At 52.0% G+C, this 14,754-nt stretch overlaps 1 protein-coding gene across 1 annotated transcript; it reads right to left on the minus strand.

Annotated features, from left to right (window-relative positions):
• Positions 1-4,236: 4,236 nt before the first annotated feature.
• On the minus strand, positions 4,237-8,351 carry LOC100997216 (napsin-A-like). Its single transcript, XM_031660368.1, has 9 exons — positions 8,302-8,351; positions 7,948-8,089; positions 7,739-7,862; positions 7,432-7,550; positions 6,921-7,120; positions 5,489-5,611; positions 5,252-5,396; positions 4,750-4,848; positions 4,237-4,544 (listed from the first exon to the last, which is right to left on the minus strand). The coding sequence occupies exons 1-9, from the start codon at positions 8,349-8,351 to the stop codon at positions 4,311-4,313; spliced, it is 1,236 nt and encodes a 411-aa protein (XP_031516228.1). The 3' UTR covers positions 4,237-4,310.
• Between the last annotated feature and the right edge of the window lie 6,403 nt (positions 8,352-14,754).

The following is a 14,754-nucleotide window of genomic DNA, read 5'->3' on the forward strand; positions in this document are numbered from 1 at the left end:
CGCCGGGCGCGGTGGCTGAAGCCTGTAATCCCAGCACTTTGGGAGGCCGAGACGGGTGGATCATGAGGTCAGGAGATCGAAACCATCCTGGCTAACACGGTGAAACCCCGTTTCTACTAAAAAATACCAAAAAAACTAGCCGGGTGAGGTGGCGGGCGCCTGTAGTCCCAGCTACTCGGGAGGCTGAGGCAGGAGGATGGCGTGGACCCGGGAGGCGGAGCTTGCAGTGAGCTGAGATCTGGCCACTGCACTCCAGCCTGGGAGACAGAGGGAGACTCCGTCTCAAAAAACAAAACAAAACAAAACAAAACAAAAACAAAAAAAACCCGAGAGGACCTGGACAGGCCCAAGAGAGAGGGCGGGTAAAGAGGGGGCGGGGCTGAGACTCCAAGGTGGACCTGGTTAGTCGGGGCTGGGCCTGGAGAATGAGTGTCCGGATGGATGAGTGGTACTGAGGAAGGTGAGTGGGGTCGACAAGTAGAAAACGTCTTGAGGTGGGGCGCAGTGGCTTACGCCTGTAATCCCAGCACTTTGCGAGACTGAGATGGGTGGATCATTTGAGGTCAGGAGTTCGAGACCAGCCTGGCCAAAATGGCGGAACCCCCACCTCTACAAAAAATACAAAAATTAGTCGGGCGTGGTGGTGGGTGCCTGTAGTCCCAGCTACTCGGGAGGTTGAGGCAGGAGAATCGCTTGAACCTGGTAAGCAGAGGTTGCAGTGAGTCGAGATCGCACCACTGCACTCCAGCCTGGGCGACAGAGCGAGACGCTGTGTCAAAAAAAAAAAAAAGGAAAAAAAAGTCTTGAATGGGCGGTAGGAAGGAGCGACTAAGGGAGGAGTGGGGCTGTGAGGGGCTTGAAAGCAACCAGGGTAGGAGAGCGCAGGGCAGGCCTAAGGGAGGGTAGAGGAACGATAGAGGTGGGTCCCAGGGGAACAATGAGACTACAAAGAGTACAAAGCTACTGGGCTGGATGGAGGGGAGGCACCTGGAACGGGGAGTCCTGGGGATCGGAGGACCTGGGAGAGGGCACTGCCTAACGGTCCTCAAAGGGCGAGGCGAGAACTTCTAACGAAGGCTACACCGCGGCGGACTGCAGATTGGAGGACCAACGGTAGATGAGGACTGGTGAGGAGGGCACACGCAAGGAGGCAGAGAGGACGGGAGAGGAGACAGGCCAAAGCGCCAGGAAGCACCGTCAAGACTGAGGCAATAGGCAGGACCAATAAAATACGGGGTGGGCTAGGAGTGTGAGAGGTCAGGTCCTGGGGAAGAATGATGAGGGGCGGGGCCAGAAAAAGGGGACCGCCTCGGAGCGGGCCGTCCCCGCCCCCTGGGCGGTCCTAGGCTCCGGGAGGCAGAGCGCCGGCTCAGGGGTCTGGGGCGGGGCCAGCGGCTGCGGCTGGGGCTGCGGAGGGAGGAGGCGGCGCCTGCGGGAGCGAAGGGGTCGGGTCAGGGGGCTGCGGACGCCCTCGGGCCGCACAGTTTCTGGCCCACCGCCTCCTGCTGCAGGTGCGGCGGCTGGTTCGTATCGCCTCCCTACCCCATCCCACCCCTCGCTCCCGTTTCTGTGTTTCTTGGAGTCTCTTTTTCTCCCTTCTTGAGTATTTGTGCCGCCGTCTCTGTTACCACCCGTCTGAGTCTCCGGCCCCTCGTTTGTAAATCTGCCTTCCTGGGTCTCTGATTCCGTCCCCCTCCTTCTGTGTCTTTACTCCTCATCTCTCTAGGCCTCAGTCTCTCCTCCTCGGTGTCTCAGTCCCCGCCCCCCACCCCAGCTCCCCGGAGTCTCTTTCTCTTAGTCTCTGTACCATTTTATCAGGAGTGCGCCTCTCTGCCTGGGGCTCTGTATCCCACTCCCTGGGTCTTGTGTCCTTGTCCTCTACTCCCTCTCCCCAACCCGCTCTGTCCTGCCTCCTCTCTGGGTCTCTGCCTTTTCATCTGAATCTGTCTCCTCCTTTCTCTCTGACAACCTCTTTCCCCTCCCCATTCTCCCCATCTGTGGTATTTCCCCCTCTTCCGTCTCTTTCCCTCCTCTGTCTCTGCTCTTTCTCTTGCTGGCTCTCTGTCCTTCTCTCTCTCCCTCTAAGTTTCTGCCTCTTCACTTTCCCTCTGTCCCCTCCCTGGATCTCTATTCCTCCTATGTTTCACCTTCTTCTGGGTCTCTCTCTTTCTAGGTCTGTCTCCACTTCCTGGGGACCCTGTCCCCCTCTCTCTGGGTCTCCGTTCCTTTCTCTCAGACCCACCATCACCCTCTCTAACCCCCGTCCTGGCTGGGACTGCGTCACTGCAGAGAGAGTTGCAGAAGTCGGGCCTGTCCTGCAGCCCAGGAAGGTCGTTGCCCTCACTCCCCGGACCCAGGGCTCTCCATTGCACCCAATCCATCATGTCCTTCAGCTTCTGATGGAATCCAAGAGGGCAGAGAAAAGACATAGGTACTTCCTACCCCTTCCCCAAATTCTGGTGCACCCCCAGGCAGAAGCAGCGAATCCTGAGGTGAGGGACCCGGCTGGGGCTGGACGAGGCTCCTGGGCAATTGGGGGTGGGGCGGTGGAGGCAGGAGCGAGGGCTGGGTAGGCACTATGGGCTAGGTAAGGACCTCGGTCAGCCATCCTCCTCCACACTCTCCCCTCAACCCTGCTTTTCCCTTCTGCTTTTGACAGCAGCCAGGCATGGTATTAAGTGACCAAATCAGCGTTTTGTTGTTGTTGTTGTTTTGCAGAGGTCGGAAGTGTGGGAGAAGGTGGGGGCTGTGGGGAAATTTTGCAGAGGTCGGAAGTGTGGGAGAAGGTGGGGGCTGTGGGAAAAGGGGGCTGGAATAAGGAGGAATGTGCGATGCGACTCAGGATTAGAGTCAGGATTAGAGGCCATGGGAGGGGAAGAGGCAGCGGGCTGAGAGTAGCAGGCTGGTGCACACTCCATCAGGCCCTGGGAAACTTGGATGCCAGCACTCCCTCATGGCCCTCCACAGACCCCACCAGGATCTATGGGAGGATTTGTGAGCCTGGAGTCTCCACCCACCCATTAAAGAGGAGGGGGCTTCTGGAAGCCTCATGAGGGCTCCAAATACTGGACACTCAGCTACGTTCACAGACCAGGGGGAAGCAGACTCGACTCTTGACTAGGGACACCAGGAGGGGACAGGCCAACGTCTGTCTACGTCTTCAGTTCCTTTCTCCACCCCTGCTCCTCCCAGTCCATCCGTTCCCAGGCACTCAAGGCAGACAATTCCTGAAAGCTGCAACTCCCATCTCTGTCATCCTCGGCGTCCCCTGACAATCCTCCTTTCCCCATTACCCCAGGCCCTGGAATTGGGGAAGAGTCTTCCGCTCCCTGACTTCTAGGACCCCTTCCTTGTTCGTTTGCCCCCATTCCCACCCGGTTCCATTCGGAGCCTTGGTCTCCGGACACCAAAGGTGAAAATGTGACCACTCTCTGCCTACAATCCTTCGTCCCCTATAACGCTCCAAGTACCTTGGCCCCCAAAAGCTCAGAGTCGAGGGGAAATCTCTCCGCTATAATCTTTGGGTCCCTGGATCCCAAGTCCCCCGTCTCCAAAACTAGGATTCGGGCTGTCTTACCGCCCCCGGACCCTGAACCTTCGCCCCCTCCCCCGTACTCACCCCAAGTCGAGGCGAGGCGGGGATGGGGGAATCCGGGGCTCGAGATGGGGGGAGGGGTGACCCAACTCCGGCAGCTCTGGGCAGCAAGAGGCTGCGGAGGGGGGAGTGACATCACCGCCGGAGGAGGGGCAGCACCGCTCCCCCAACCCAGGGGCTTCAAGCTCCGCCTTTATGGCGGACCCCGGGGTCCTGGAATCCCAAGGGAGAGAGGAGAAGCAAGAGATGAGGTCCGAGGGAACGTTATCCCCGCCCCTTAGAACAGGAACTGGTAAACCCTTACCAATTACAGTCACCCCCCCCACCCACTGCCACCTGTCGCTGCCGTCGCGACCTGTCGCCTCCCACGCATGTTGTGGCTGCGCCCGCCCCCGTCAGGGCGTGACCACGGCGTGGACTACAACGACCGTGATGCTCCACGGAGCTGGAAGCCTTTGACGAAAGGCAGCGTAGGCGAGGGGCTTGGTGGGACTCGTGGTACAAGACTCCTCACAAGGGTGCGCCCCGGAGAAAAGGAGTGATACCCTTCGCCTCCCTGTCTTCCTTAACTGCGTGCGTCCATGCACAAAGTTTTCTCTTCAAAAAGTACGCTCTGAAAAGAAGCAACCTAGGCAGGTTCGTTCAAGGGAAATACTGGGTTTTTACTGAGTAGCGTTAGCTCTGCTACCCGTTGCGCATGCGCATCACCTGGGCGTCACCCGCGGTACTGCGCCTGCGCGGTCTCGCGCCTTCCCAGGTCCGCTTGGCGAGAGCGAGGGCGAGCGCGCGCCAGGCCCACTCGTGCGCCGCTCTTCATGTCCCCGCGGTCGAAGACGGCCACATATGCCCCCAAGAAAACGTCGCCGAGGATCCACACAGGTACTGGAGGCAAAGCGATGTCCAAGGCCCGGAAGCCGGACAAGCAGAGGCGGACGTCACCCTGAGCAAACTGCAAGGCGACAAGACGGCAACTGGGTGTCCAGGCGGCTGGAACCACCATTTCCCTGGGAGTCCGTGCTCTCTCTGCCCCCAGCCCCGGGGACAAGAAATGTTTCTGTGGCCCCTTCCAGCCCTAGTGATGTCTAACTCCCAGCTCCACCCTCTCAACTCCAGCCGTATTACATCACTGTGGCGTCATTGTGACGGACACCTACCTGGATGACGTAATCCTGGGCCGTGAGGTTAAACCAGACCCCCCCAATGAGGAGTGAGACTGTGGGGAGCTTTGGGATTTCTGAGCACCGGATGATGTACTGGGAGAGAAGGGGAACAAGTGAAGACGGGAGATTCCTGCTCTGCTCAAATCCTGACCGTGGCTCCCCAGTGCCATGGGGTAATGTTCATATTGAGCACCTGGGTATTCAGCGTCCTGTGTGGACAGCCCTGTTGCCTAGGCTTCTCTCATCTAGCCCCAAACAAAACTGCATTATCATCTCCCCCCACCCCCACTTCACCATCCACTGAGCCACTTAGCATAGACACTTGGGAAGTATCTTTGCATCCTCCCACCACTCTCCAGCATGTCACTTAAGAATCCCAGTCCCCTCTGTCCTGGATATGCTCTAGCTACCTGCTTCCCATCCTCAGGCCCCAGTGTTCGCCATCGAATTGCCATCATCTTCCCCAGGACACACCCACCAGAGACTGGTACCTCACCTCCCCAGCCAGCAAGGGGATTCCCCCAATGGCTTCATGCAGGGCCCGGATCTCCTCAGTGGGTCCTATGATGACAGGTGTGCCTGTGTCCAGAATGGCAGCACAGCCCCGGGCACAGAGAGTCAGCCCTGAGCCCACCGTCACACTGAGGGGGAAGGAGGCAGTCATTAGAGGCAGGGACCTAGGAGTGCAGTCCCCCAGCCTCCAGCTCCAGACTCAGGAGACCAAGTCCCTCACCGCTCCATGTGGATCTGCCAGTAGGCAGGGACTGTGACTGGCACGAAGGTGAGGGGTGGGATGTAGTGTGCTGGGTCTGAGCCCCCCAGGACCAGCTCTCCTCCATCAGCCACTTCAGAGTCCCTGCAGGGGCAGAGTGTAGAGGTCAGTGTCACCGGCCCTCCCCTGCCAGCCCTAGGAATGGCCAGGGATGGGACTTCCTGCCACTTGGGTCATTTTTGGGGTTATAACTGGGGCAGTGGAATGCAGACAGGGCCTAGATGTTGGGACTGGAAACAAGAAATGAAGGGAAATGGCGCTTTTCTTGATGGAAGTTAGGACTTTAGGATGATGGGTACTTCCTGAAGTGGAGAGGAGACTTCTTCGTTTGGCTGTAGAAGGTAGAGCTTTTGGGGGAAATTCCTGAGTTGAATATAGTAACCAAGCAGACCAGTGGAGTCTCAGAATTGGCTCGAAGGTGTGACTTGTGCAGGAGTGGGGTGGCTTCCTGGGAAGGTGCAGAGACTTTCTGAATTGCCTGTTGTGGTATCTAGAAAGGTGTTAGACTTCCTGAGCTGGCTGAGAGTGATGGGAATGCGGCTGGAGACTTCCTGGAAGAGGTAGGTGAGTGGGATCTACCAAGAGGTAGGTGGAATTTCTTGAGTGGGTTGGATGTCCGGGTAACTGAGTGGGCATTGGACTGTGTGTGTTGGGAGGGAAAATGAAGACTTCGTGGGACTTCTGAGCATAAGATTGACCTTCCTACCAGGTAGGTGGGGCTTTGTGAATTCAATCAGGCATTTCCTGACTTCTGGTCAGTGTTATCAAATGGGATTTGAGCTTTATGGTGAAGAGAAGTTTCCTGAATATTTGGTTGGGTGGAGCATAGAATTTCCTAGTTTGATTTTGAAATCATGTTGAAATCAACTGAACACATGTTGAACTGATGGTGAGTTTCTTTAGTATCTTAAGTTGTCACTTAAGCTCTGGGACTTATGAATAGGGTTGAGGTGTTTCTTCTGTTAGGTAGGTGACTACTGCTTGAATGAAGGTTGGGATTATTATTTTTCTTTTTTAGACAGAATCTCTCTCTGTCACCCAGACTGGAGAGCAGTGGTGCGATCTCAGCTTACTGCAACCTCCACCTCCCCGATATAAGCAATTCTCCTGCCTCAGCCTCTCAAGTAGCTGGGATTACAGGCATGTGCCACCACACCCAGCTAATTTTTATATTTTTAGTAGAGACAGGGTTTCGCCATGTTAGCCAATCTGATCTGGAACTCCTGACTTCAGGTGATCAATCTGCCTTGGCCTCCCTAAGTGCTGGGATTACGGGCATGAGCCACCATGCCTGAACTGGGACTTTTTTTTATGGAGCAAGAGACTTCCTGAAGGAGGGCCTCACTTCCTTCTGGGGAATAGGAGCCATAGATAGGTGCACCCTCCCCAGTACCTGTTGAGGTAAAAGGAGAAGACAGGCTTATCCAGTAGCCCCTGCTCCACCAGTACATCCAGCGGGGGCGGAACTCCTTCCACAGCCAGAATGGGAAAACCGAGGCCCAATATCCCATCAGGGCGGGAAATAGTGAAGACCAGGCTGGATTCCCACAGAGCTTCCCCGAAAATCACGGATGCACCCTTGATTCCACCAATCTAGGGGTAGATTGAGATGTGACCAGTTACTTTTGGGAGGACAATAACCACCTGTCCTGAGGTCTCCCAAACCAAAGCATTAATCCCAGGTCTGGGGACATCTGGACCCAATTCCCCGACTGCTTAGCAAACTTTGCCTCTGGACTTGACAGAATTCCTATCCCTTCACGTAGGAGCCCCTCCCCCTCCTTGAGAAGCCCCATCCATTGGCTTGGGAAGCCCCTCCACCTCAAGCACCCCCCTAAGCCAGATGATCTTAGACAACGGGGTTCTCCCAGGCTCGAGGCTTCCTGGAGTCAAAGGCCACTCACAGTCAGCTTGTCCTCACTCAGGATTCCATCTACCCGCCCAGTTCCGTATTGAATGGCAAACTTGGTCCCATTGGGCTGGAAGGAGCTGGAGGCGTTGGGATTGAAGCGGTGGTGGAACCCTAGGTCAGAAGTCAGAGAGGGTCACTTTGGGAGGGGAGCTTTCCAAATGCCTTCTGCCCCTTTAACCTTCTGACCTTTGAGGATGTCAGAAAAGAAGAGTTCCTCAAAAACCTGTGGGAAGCTGAGGTCCAGCCCCGCCTTCTCCCTTCACCCCCATTCAGCCTTATTCTCCCACATAGAAGCTCACAGCAGGGCACACTGAAGAAGTGGCATCTCCTGGACGGGACCCAGAGATTGGAGGAGCCAGTGTCAAAGACGACAGTGAAGTTTTGTGGAGGCGTTCCCAGCCCTATTTCCCCAAAATACTGGGCCTGATGAGGCAAAAGAGGAGACAGAGTCAGTGAAGAGTTTGGCTTGAGGGCACAGGGGTGGGGGCTGTGTAGGGCTGTGACTCACATCCAGGAATTTGGAGAGAGGTACCAAGGCAGGCTTGTCCCCAGGAGATGGAGCCCCCAACCTGGGGAGCTTTGCTGGTTTTCCCCATCCCCTCAGTAGGTTCAAGGTCCTGAGTCCAGGGTGGACCCTACGAAGGGGGATCCTGTAGAGTAAGAAGATGATGAGAATTAGGAAGCTGCCCTTCCTGGAGACCCTCTAAAATAGACTTACCCAAATGGGATATGATGACAGATTCAACATCTCCAAGGGCTACAATAGGAGTCATTACCAGAAACCCTACAATAACAACCTCCAGGAAACCCTAGCACAGATATCATGATGACAAATATCCCCAAAGACTTTACAGGGACACACCATCCCAAACAGACCTTCCCAACGGTATCCAAGTCCTTCACATAAGCCATTCCCAGGAATTGATATTCTCAAAGGTTTCCCAAGACCCTAACATGAAATCTAACCTTTGCAAAAGCCCTCAGAAGGTGGCCCTTGCATGCTTCAGTTCATGATGTTGGAGACTATTTTCCCCATCCTTGGGGGAAAAAAATGTAAGCATCAAATCTTAATTTCACTTTTTTTTTTTCCTGCAACCTCTGCTTCCCAGGTTCCAGTGATTCTCTTGCCTCAGCCTCCCAAGTAGCTGGGACTACAGGCGCACACTACCAGGCCCAGCTAATTTTTGTATTTTTAGTTGAGACAGGGTTTCACCATGTTGGCCAGGTTGCTCTCAAACTCCTGACCTCAGGTGATCCACCTGCCTTGGCCTCCCAAAGTGCTAGGATTACAGGCGTGAGCCACCGCGCCCGGCGTTAATTTCACTCTTTACACTAAAATACATCTGAGATATCAAACACTTAATGGGAAAAGTAAAATTATAAGAGCACTTTGGGAGACCGAGGCAAGCAGATTGCTTGAGCCCAGGAGTTCGAGAGCAGCCTGGACAACATGGCGAAACCCCATCTCTACAAAAAATACAAAAATTAGCTGGGTGTAGTGGCACGAGCCTTTAGTCACAGGTACTTGGGAGGCCGAGGTGGGAGGATCATTTGAGCCTAGAAGGTGGAGGTTGCAGTGAGCTGAGATCATGGCACCGCACTCCCACCTAAGCAAAGCTCTGTATAAAAAATAAAATAAAAAATAAAAAAGACATAGAAGCAAGTAAAATGTTTAACTCTGGAAAGAGGGCAGCTTTTCTTTTTTTTTTGGAGATGGAGTCTCGCTCTGTTGCCCAGGCTGGAGTGCAGTGGCTCAATCTCACCTCACTGCAACCTCTGCCTCCTCGGTTCAAGCGATTCTCCTGCCTCAGCCTCCCAAGTAGCTGGGATTACAGGCATCACCATCATGCCCGGCTAATTTTTGTATTTTTGTAGAGACAGTATTTCACCAGGTTGGCCAGGCTGGTCTTGAACTCTTGACCTCAGGTTATCCGCCCGCCTCGGTCTGCCAAATTGCTGGGATCACAGGTGTGAGCCACCGCCCCTGACTGCAACACAGGCTTGCTCTGTCGCCAGGATGGAGTGCAGTGGCATGATCTCAGCTCACTGCAACCTTCACTTCCCAGGTTAAAGTGATTCTCCTGCTACTTGGGAGGCCCAGGAATTCAAGGTTACAGTGAGCTATAATCATGCCACTGCACTCCAGCCTGAGCAACAGAGCAAGACCCTGTCTCAAAAAAGAAACAAAAAGACAGAAAAAAAAAGGAAAAGAAAAACTGGCACAAATACTAATACTCTTGCTACTACTATTGCTGGGAGTGATAAACTGCCCTTTGTCTCTGACTTGGGAGTCTTGGGTCTTCTATGAGCAGCCATGAAACTATGGCAAACTAACTTCATAGTTCTTGACACTCATTAGGAAAATGAACAAAGGACATAATTTGCAAAAGAAGTACAAATAAATTCTAATACATGGAAAGATGTCCAGAATAGTCATCAAAAAAATACAAATGACAACAGTGAGAAACCTTTTGGCGAAGAACTGAGAATACTTACCATTGATTAGGTTTGGCAAATGTGTATCAAATGCTCAAAAATTATACCCACCATTTAACCCAACCCAGAATTTCATCTATAGGAGATCCTTGGATGAGTGCACAAAGGTGTGTTTACGAGGCTGTGCCTAATTTTGGAAACTGGAGACAGACCAATGATGAACTGCCTTTGCAAAAACTATAAATGAGAAAATGAGGACAGTGAAAGAGATCCAATCTAAACAACCTCCATCTTACCTTTAACTTCCAAACTACCCTTGGTCGTTCCTGGGCTTGGGCCAAGCTAACTTTAGGAGACAGTTTATAGTTTAAATGATAATAGTCCATCCCCAAACCTAAACCACCTTTGTAAAGCTAATGAAGTACCACCAGGATAGGAGGATGAGAGGAGCATTAAATTCTGCTAAGGTGGAGACATAAATGATTACCGGTCATTATTCCAGAGGTCAAAATATTTGCAACTTCCCCAATTACTCCTGCCGATTACATCACTATTGTAGAACCTAAGACTGGTCTTTTGAGACTGAAGGTTTTTGCATTTCTGATGATGCCACCCAGACCTGCCAACCGGTCCTGTGGCTCCAGCCAGAAGCAGACTATTTTCCGGGCCCGTATGAATGATTACCTCCCTGACCAATCAGCAGCATCCATTCCCAGGCCTGACAAACTATCCTTGAAAAACCCTAGCCTCCAAATGTTAGGGGAGGCTAATTTGTTGTTTTTGTTTTGTTTTTTATGAGATGGAGTCTCACTCTGCCACCCAGGCTGGAGTACACTGGCGTGATCTCAGCTCACTGCAACCTCCGCCCCCTGGGTTCAAGTGATTCTCTTCCCTCAGCCTTCTAAGTAGCTGGGATTACAGGCAGCCACCACTATACCCGGCTAGTTTTTTTTTTTTTTTTTTAGTAGAGACGGGGTTTCACCGTGTTAGCCAGGATGATCTCGATCTCCTGACCTCGTGATCCGCCCGTCTCGGCCTCCCAAAGTGCTGGGATTACAGGCTTGAGCCACCGCGCCCGGCCTATACCCGGCTAGTTTTTATATTTGTAGTAGAGACGGGGTTTCATCATGTTGGCCAGCTGGTCTTGAACTCCTAACCTCAGGTGATCCACCGGCCTTGGCCTCCCAAAGTGCTAGAATTACAGGCGTGAGCCACCATGCCCACCTCTGATTTGAATAATAATAAAACTCTGGTCTCCTGTTCAGCTGATGGCTCGGCATGAATTAAACTCTTTCTCTATTGCCATTTTCCCTTCTTGATAAATTGGCGGTATCTGGACAGCAGGCAAAAAGAACCAGCTGGGCAGTTACAACGGCCAACAATGGGCACAGCTTATTTCTGCTTTGGAACATACATAGAATGGAACCCCATTCGACCGCGAAGAAGGAGGAAGTAGCTGTCTATACCAGTCATTCTCAAACTTTAGCATGACCCCAAATCACCTACAGCAGTGGTGTTGGGCAAATCTTTGTGTAGAAGCTTTGCAGGCCTGCGGTCTCTGTTGTAACTATTCAACTCTGCCAAGATAGCATGAAAGCGGCTGCAGACAACAGACAATGCAGAAATGAATGTGCATGCTGACTCCATTTTTTTTTTTAGAGACGGGGTCTCACTCTGTTGCCCAGGCTGGAGAGCAGTGGCACGATCATGGCTCACTGCAGTCTCAAACTCCCAGGCTCAAAGATCATCTTGCCTCAGCCTGCCAAGTAGCTGGGACCACAGGCCTATGCCACCACATCCAGCTAATTTTTTTCAGTTTTTGTAGCGATAAGCTCTTGCTAAGTTGCCCAGGCTGGTCTCAAGTTCTTGGCCCCAAGCAATTCTCCTGCCTCGGCCTCCCCAAGTTTTGGGGTTACAGGCATGAGCCACTACATCTGGCCTAGGTTCCCTTAAGCTTATTTGTAAAAGGGAAATAGCAGGCAGGATTTGACCCTCAGGCTCAGTGTCTGCCAAGCCCAGACTCAGAGGGCTAGTTCAAATTCAGATCTCTTAATTTTTAAGTAGATCTGGGATGGGGCTTGAGAATTTGCATTTCTAACAAGTTCCTGGGCCATGCTAATGCTATTGGTCTTGAGACAACATTCTGAGACTCATTGTTCTTTGCATTGACTTCGAAAATGTCCATGATATATTAGGTTTGCAAAGCAGATTAATGGGGAATGGTGAATTCATTGAATCATACACCAGCAAGCTACATCTATACTCTCAGAGTCCTGGGAGAATTTCAGATTGTAAATCCTTACTTACTGAAAGATCTTACTGAGGTGGGAGGATTACTTGAGGCTAGGAGTTCATGACCAGTCTAGGAAACGTAGTAAGACTACCCATCTCTACAAAGAAAAAAAAAAAAAAAAAAAAAAAACCTCAAAAAAAAGCTGGTTAACAAACATAATGTGCACTAATTTTTAAAATAAATTTTATATTTAATGATTTTTTTTGTAGAAAGAGATGGGGTCTCACTATGTTGGCCAGGTTGGTCTTGAACTCTTGGCCTCAAGCAATCCTCCAGGCCTCTGCTTTCCATAGTGCTAAGATTACAGGTGTGAGCCACCATGCCTGGCCTCATGCAGTAATTTTTTTTTTTTTTTTTTTGAGATGGAGTCTTGCTCTGTCACCCAGGCTGGAGTGCAGTGGCATGATCTCAGCTCACTGCAAGCTACGCCTCCCGGGTTCACGCCATTCTCATGTCTCAGCCTCCTGAGTAGCTGGGACTATAGGCACCCACCACCACGCCCGGCTAATTTTTTCATATTTTTAGTAGAGTCGGGGTTTCACCGTGTTAGCCAGGCTGGTCTCGATCTCCTGACCTCGTGATCCACCCACCTCAGCCTCCCAAAGTGCTGGGATTACAGGGATGAGCCACCGCGCCCAGCCTGCAGTAATATTTCTGTACCCAATTTTAGTCACTCCTTGGAACATGACACCCTCACTCACACCTTTGCCCTCACCCCTCATGACTCAGTCTTTGAAAGACACAAGAACGAGAAGTGGGGAAAACACTTTCTGAAAAATACATCCCTCCCACTGCCAAGAACTCTAAGGGGTAAGGAGAAGAGAAGAGGGGAGGGGAGAAGTTGGGGAAGCATCAGAGGTAAAGCCAAAAACTCTAAGGGGTAAGGAGAAGAGAAGAGGGGAAGGGAGAAGTTGGAGAAGCATCAGAGGTAAAGTAGGAAGTAGGGGAGAACTTCTTGGATGGGGTCCCCAAAACTGGACTTCTTCTTTTTTTTTTTGAGACAGAACCTCGCTGTGTTGCCCAGGCTAGAGTGCAGTGGGGTTCAAATGGCCCTCCCATGCAGCCTCCCAAGTAGCTAAGACTACAGGCACCTGTCACCATGCCCAGCTGATTTTTTTTTTTTTCTGTAGAGACTAGGGTCTCACTATGTTGCCCAGACTAGTCTTGAACTCCTAGCCTCAAGCAATTCTCCTGCCTTGGCCTCCCAAAGTGCTGAGATTGCAGTGGTGAGCCATTGTGCTCAGACAAAATATAGACTTACTGAGGCCTAAACAATTTGGAGGGTGTAAATGTGGGGGAGGCTTAGTTTAAATGTCACATGCCTTTGTCTCCAAGATGGAGGGAATGTGTCACATGTCTGGAGACCCCCATACCTGGTCATCAGAGCTCGGAGTGGGATCTGCAGAGGCCTCCCAAAAAACATATCAAGAGAAGAAGGGGAGAGTTCCTCACTCAAGAGTCTCAGTGAAGGCCAGGCGCGGTGGCTCACAGCTGTAATCCCAGCACTTTGGGAGGCTGAGGCGGGCAGATCACGAGGTCAGGAGTTCAAGACCAGCCTGGCCAACCAATATGGTGAAACCCCATCTCTACTAAAAATACAAAAATTAGCCAGGCATGGTGGCACGTGCCTGTAATCCCAGCTACTTGGGAGGCTAAGGCAGTGCACCGCTTGAACCAGGAGGGCGGAGGTTGCAGTGAGCCGAGACCATGCCACTGCACTCCAGCCTGGCAACAGAGTGAGACTCTGTCTCAAAAAGTCTCAGTGTTGGAGGATCTTAAAAGGGCTCTAGCTGGACATGGTAGTTCATATCTGTAATTCCAGCACTTTGGGGTAGCTTTAAGGTGAGAGGATTGTTTGCTCAGGAGGTGGAGACCAGCCTGGAGAATATAGGGTTACCTCCCTTTACAAAACTTTCAAAACGAAGGCATGGTGACATACCCCATGCAACTGGGAGGCTGAGGGGGAGAATGGCTTAAGACCACAAGTTTGAGGCTGCAGTGAGCCATGATTCACCATTTCCAGCCTGGGTGACAGAGCAAGACCCAATCTCAAATAAATAAATAAATAAAAGGAAAAACAATTTAAAAGGGAGCTCTGAGCCGGGCGTGGTGGCTCATGCCTGTAACCCCAGCACTTGGGAGGCCAACGCAGGCAGATCACCCAAGGTCTGGAGTTCGGTGACCAGCCTGACCACCGGGAGAAACCCCATCTCTACTGAAAATACAAAATTAGCTGGGTGGTGGCACATGCCTGTAATCCCAGCTACTCGGGAGGCTGGAGGCAGGAGAATCGCTTTGAACCTGGGAGGTGGAGGTTGTAGTGAGCCAAGATCACATTGCACTCCAGCCTGGGCAACAAGAACAAAACTCTGTCTCAAAAACAACAAACAACAAAAACTAAAAACAGTGGGGGAGCTCTAATCTTAGGAGATGTCAGAGGAGTCCTCAGAATGAAAGCTCACTTTGGAGATCTGGGAAGCCAAGAAGAGTCAAGGATCCTGGGTGCCAGGAGAACCTTCTGACCCTGGAAACCCCCTGACAAAACTGTTTCAAATCCAAATACGTGTAACTGAACGAAGTACAACA

This window comes from Papio anubis, chromosome 20 (genome assembly GCF_008728515.1).
Source record: "Papio anubis isolate 15944 chromosome 20, Panubis1.0, whole genome shotgun sequence".
NCBI lineage: Eukaryota > Metazoa > Chordata > Mammalia > Primates > Cercopithecidae > Papio > Papio anubis.

Coding starts and splice junctions, on each gene's coding strand:
- LOC100997216 (XM_031660368.1), bottom strand. CDS start 8,351: ATGGCTTATGTGAAGGACTTGGATACCGTTGGGAAGGTCTGTTTGGGA. Junction 7,551..7,738: donor CTTCTTCAGTGTGCCCTGCT/GTGAGCTTCTAT, acceptor CTTCTGACCTAG/GGTTCCACCACCGCTTCAAT. Junction 4,545..4,749: donor CCCAGGATTACGTCATCCAG/GTAGGTGTCCGT, acceptor GTCGCCTTGCAG/TTTGCTCAGGGTGACGTCCG.